At 49.3% G+C, this 5,244-nt stretch overlaps 1 protein-coding gene across 1 annotated transcript; it reads left to right on the top strand.

Annotated features, from left to right (window-relative positions):
* The first annotated feature begins 576 nt into the window (after positions 1–576).
* LOC127195129 (cytochrome c oxidase subunit 5B, mitochondrial) lies at positions 577–2,371 on the top strand. Its single transcript, XM_051152555.1, has 4 exons — positions 577–743; positions 1,250–1,323; positions 1,496–1,595; positions 2,181–2,371. The coding sequence occupies exons 1-4, from the start codon at positions 641–643 to the stop codon at positions 2,291–2,293; spliced, it is 390 nt and encodes a 129-aa protein (XP_051008512.1). The 5' UTR covers positions 577–640; the 3' UTR covers positions 2,294–2,371.
* The last annotated feature ends 2,873 nt before the right edge of the window (positions 2,372–5,244 follow it).

Below are 5,244 nucleotides of genomic sequence, written 5' to 3'. Positions count from 1 at the left end.
TCAGCCAGGGCTCCATAGTGATATCCTGCTCGCGCGCGCGCGCGCACGCGCGCACACACACACACACACACACACACACACACACACACACACACACACACACACACACACACACACACAACCGAGAGGAGGGGAGGGAAAGGGAGAAGAGAGAGATGGTGGGGGAGGTCCTGCCAAATTCTGACAGGAGGGCCAATGCAACAAAGTCGGGGATGGCTAGTGCTCCGTCAGAAGACCCGAACCCGCGAATAACAAACAAAATAGTCTTCCTGCGTTCACGCCCACGTTTGTAGCATTTGTGGTGCAGCAACTCCCTTACTGGGGGGGGGGGGGCTTCGGCGTCCAACAGCACCTCCTCCACAAGATCTGCTATGTGGCTGGGCTACAGGTGCGCGACCACGCAAGCGGACTGGCTACAAACCCGAAAGCCGCTAGCTGTCGTGGTGAGCGCTGGAGTCTGCGCCGCCAGGGAACAGAGCTGCGCATGTGCAGCATCTACTCTGAAGCAGCTAGGGCAGGCTGGGTCGGGTGGGGGAAGGAAGCGGAAGTCAGACTGGGCGTTGATAGACACCCACTACCGGAAGTCCCGCCTGTCTTGCCGAGCTCGGTCCCGGAAGTGCATCTGCTTGTCTCCAGCGAGATGGCTTCAAGGTTACTTCGCGGAGTTGGCGCTCTGGCGGCGCAGGCCCTGAGGGCCCACGGGCCCCGTGGCGCGGTTGCGACGCGCTCCATGGCTTCGGGAGGTACGTGGCCAGCTGGGCGGGCCAGGCCGGTGTCCTTGGCCTCCGGGGTGGTTGGTGATGGGCTGGTCCATCGGGGTCGGCCATTGGAACTCCCTCCTTAATAGCCCTCCTTGCGGGGAGGGCTGACCTCCTTAACGCTTCGGCAACCGCCCCTCCGCGTGGTCTTGCTGTAATTTTGGCCGCCCACCCTATTGACCCCGCTTTCAAAGTGCCCTACCGAAGGTGCCGGGTGACCTTGGGTGACAGGAACTGTTGGAGGGACGAGAAAGCGCTGGAGCGACTTTCAGATTTCTTGCCCACCTCCGGCCAATATACTCTCATTGACTTGATTTTTAGAAAAAAGTTGAAAACCCAGCTTCCGCGGTTGGAGGGGGAAATCGCGACTGCTTTGCGAGTCTCAGCTTGGGAGCCCACCAAAGCAGCCTACAACATTGCCTTTCCCATGTAGCGTGTATCCATGATGGCCATATTAGTTGATACGATTCATTTTTTTTTTCTTCTTTTAGGTGGTGTTCCTACTGATGAGGAGCAGGCCACTGGCTTGGAGAGAGAGATCATGATAGCGGCACAGAAGGGACTGGTGAGGAGAGTCTCTCTCTGTGTCCCCTGCAGCCCTTGGACTTGGAGGGGTTCGGAGGAGTCTCCTTGTCAGCCAGCATTTGGTCCTGAAAACTCACCTTGTAGGAACAGCCCCTTTGCAGTGCAGTGGCAGGGGTTATCTGTCGTAATTAGTCACCTCTTGTCTCTTTCAGGATCCATACAATATGCTACCTCCAAAGGCAGCTTCAGGCACCAAGGAAGACCCTAATTTAGTCCCATCCATCACCAACAAGCGGATAGTGGGCTGCATCTGTAAGTACCTTGCCTTTGTTTTCTGGCCCATTTGTTCATAACCTGCTACACAAAACAGATACGTGTGACTGACTGTGCGCATTAAAATGTGTGTATAAATTGTTGTAAGGGTTCTGATGGTCTCAAGTCTCAATATGCATGAGAAGCCACAGGAGTCAGACGCCCCTGGAGCTGTAGTTACAGGCCAGGTTGTGAGCCAGGATGTGGGTACTGGGAATTGAACTCGGGTCCTCTGGAAGAGCAGTCCATGCTCTTAATTGCTGAACCATCTTTCCAGCCCAGATAATATAGTAACTTGTGTGCCAGGCACAGTTTCAGGCGCTTTGGGTACAAACTAGTCCAGATCCTGAATTGGAATTCTCTGTAGGGACTGGAGTTATTCAAACCTACAGTGACCCCAACAGAAAGTTATTTCACTCATAGGTAAACTGAACCCCGCTTCTTCCTTTGAAAGAGCATGGCTTTTTGAGAGTCCCCCACAGTTTTGCTTCTGTCTCTGAAGTTTCTGTAGGGAAGGGATGAGTGTTGGAAGTGTCCCTGTGCACACGGGTGCTGGGTGACTTTCAACTGCCTTCTCCCTTTCAGGTGAAGAGGACAACTGTACTGTCGTCTGGTTTTGGGTTCACAAAGGCGAGAGTCAGCGATGCCCAAACTGTGGAACCCATTACAAGCTGGTGCCTCACCAGCTGGCCCACTGAGTCCTGTGTTAACATTTCAGAATGTCATGGAAAGTTTCTCTCTATAATAAAGACTAGCCATTGCATTGGCTCCTCCCATAGGTGGCTGGTCTTATTTCTATAGTTTGTTGTTGTTGTTTTTAATTGAGAGCACCTATCTCTTAATACTGGCTTGACATCTACTTATAATGTAAAACCAATATAGAGTTCTTAGATTTTTTTATTTTAAAATTTTGGGGCTGGAGAGATGGCTCAGAGGTGAAGAGCACTGGCTCATCTTTCAGAGGTCCTGAGTTCAATTCCCAGCAACCCCATGGTGATTCACAATCATCTTATGGCCTGCAGATGTACATGCAGAGAGAACACTATATACATAAATAAATCTTTAAAATTTTTTTTTAAATTTTAACTTAAAAAGATTTTATTATGTATGTAGTGTTTTGCTTGCACATACACTTGCATGCCAAAAGAGGGCACCAGATCTCTTTATAGGTGGTTGTGAGCCACCATGTAGTTGCTGGGAAATGAAGTCAGGACCTTTGGATGAATAGACGGTGATCTTAACCTCTGAGCCATCTCTCCAGCCCTAGTTTTAACTTTTATTAATGGACAGAGGGGGTAAACCCCAAGGCATGTTTAAAGGATGAAAGCAGTGGCACTATTCCAACCTTGTATGGATCTTGCCGGTTTGGGTTTTGCTGTGTTGGTTGACTGACTGGGCTGTATGCTACTGAGCCACTCTCTAACCCTGAATCTGGATGTAGCCAAGGACACTGTGGGGCTTGAGTCTCGTCTGTCCCCACTGAGGACACTGCTGTGACCTCGGTGCTATCTATGGCTCCCTTTAATTAAAGTGTACCAAGTTTAAGAGAGAGAGAAGGAGGAACGGAGGGGAGAGAGACACACTGATGGACACAGATGTCGGATATTCCCAGCTACCTGAGAGGCTGCAGTGAGAGGGTCACCCGAGCCTGGGCAACATAGACCCTGACTCCAAAAAATAGTAACTTGAACTCAGCATTGGTATTTAAGTACTTACTAAGTGTTTATGTGAGGAGTTTCTTTCAGAAATACTCATGGAGGCTGAGCATGGTGGTGCACACCTTTAATTCCAGCATGGGGAGGCAGAGGCAGGCAGATTTCTGTGAGTTCGAGGCCAGCCTGGTCTACAAAGGAAGTCCAGGGCAGCCAGGGCTACGCAGAGAAACTCATGGAGATATAAAGTGTGGAGGAGGGCATTAGCTTATTCAGCCACCGTGTTTATGATATATTGGTGAAATTCTCAAAGCAAATTTCTATAAAATTGAAATATCTTTTCATTCTGTGTTGAAATTTGCCAGAGGTGGCTTTGGTTCCTATTAAGTTGGTTCACATGCATAATTTTGGGATGAAAGCCTAGACCCCTCCACCCTCCTCACCCCCATCTTGCTGTTTCGAAGGTGTAGTCTGAGCTGTGGCTTCCAGTCTCTGCTGTGAGTGTTCATCTCCGCTTGGTGGGCTCAGGCAGTGACTGGCCTCTTGAGGCCTTTCCTGTGGGAAGGGTTCCCACATAGCTGTTAAATCTCACTCTGACAACCCCACTTTAAATGCTTTTCCCACTAGCTGTTCCCTAAGCCCTCGGTGTTCCTGGGAGGCTTCCCTGTCTGCATCACTCCTTCCAACTGCGTAGAAAGAGCTAGATCATTAAGGCGGGCTACATGCTCCCTGTCTCATTGCCAAATCGGATTGCTGCTTTGAACAATTGCAACCGGTACAGAATGAAAAATCTTCAAGACGTTTCCAGGTTGTGATAGGGAGCACACCAGTCCTCTCAAGCTGTCCACATCATAACCCCCAAGCCTGTGTGTATGTTAGCTCACACAGCAAGCAGGAATTACGGTTGTGGATGGGATGGAACTGACGAGTATAAGATCAGGTTGATGATGTAGAGCCGGGGACAGCTGGCTGGCCACTTGTCTTGCCTCAGCAGGTAAAGGTAGCAGCTGCCCTGGCCTGATGACCTGAGTTCAATCCCTGGGATCTTCGTGGTGGGAGGAGGGAACCAACTCTCATTAGGTGTTCTCTGCCCTCCACACATGTGCTAATGGCATACATGCACACTAAGATAAATAAGTTAAAAATTATTTTTAAAATATTTAGGGAGACTGTTGGATTATCCAAGTGGAAGAGAGGGAGACCTTAGAACGGAGGAAAGGCCTTGAGCCAAGAAATGTAAGCCGTCTCTGGAAGGCAGGCAAGAGAGTGATGATCTAGCTTCCAGACATGAAGGCCCATGGACACTTTGATTTTAGCCCAGTGAGACCCATGTTGATACATTTATATCCCAAGTCACTACATTTGTGATTAACTTTTTATAGCAGCAATAAGAAACTAAAACAGACTAGGCAATTCCATGGGTCCATGGGTCTTTGATTTAGCTGCACTTTGGAATCACCCAAAGCATAGTCTCTGGGGGTGAGAGCTGGGTAGCCGACCTTTACTTCCCAGGGCAATTCTACCTCCCAGGAGCACTTGGGCTTGGGAAGAAATGCAGCACTCTGTGTGGACAGAAGAGGGAGTCACCTGAATCTTTGGTTCTGTTTCCTGTCATCAAGGAGAAATATTAAATTATTTGCAAGCTCAGGAATAAACATTTCCAGGGCCACTTGCTAATTGCCAATCTGATGGTCCATTATATATGTGTGTGTGGTTTTCTGGCTTTGTTTTGAGATAGAGTCACATAATTTAACTGTGGCTGGTCTAGAACTCCCTGTGTAGACCAGGCTGGCTCAAACTCTGCAGCCTTTGCCTTTTGAATGCCGGGATTAAAGCCATGCACCACTACACCTGGCATGACTTTTCGGTTTTTGTTATGTACATGCATGCATGGATGTAGTTTGTGGGCACATGAGCCACAGCATACACAAAGCAGTCAGAGGACAGCTCTGTGAAGCTGGTTCTGCCCTTGCGCTGTTACAGGGGTTTGGGAGGTT

Source organism: Acomys russatus, chromosome 11, assembly GCF_903995435.1.
Source record: "Acomys russatus chromosome 11, mAcoRus1.1, whole genome shotgun sequence".
Lineage (NCBI taxonomy): Eukaryota > Metazoa > Chordata > Mammalia > Rodentia > Muridae > Acomys > Acomys russatus.
The sequence above is the reverse complement of the archived record's forward strand: the minus strand, read 5'-3'. Positions and strand labels throughout refer to the sequence as shown.

Bases quoted from the DNA above. Each gene is read 5' to 3' on its own strand.
- LOC127195129 (XM_051152555.1), top strand. From the start codon at position 641: ATGGCTTCAAGGTTACTTCGCGGAGTTGGCGCTCTGGCGGCGCAGGCC. The intron at 744-1,249 runs GTACGTGGCCAG...TTCTTCTTTTAG, and splicing joins GCGCTCCATGGCTTCGGGAG to GTGGTGTTCCTACTGATGAG. The intron at 1,596-2,180 runs GTAAGTACCTTG...TCTCCCTTTCAG, and splicing joins GCGGATAGTGGGCTGCATCT to GTGAAGAGGACAACTGTACT.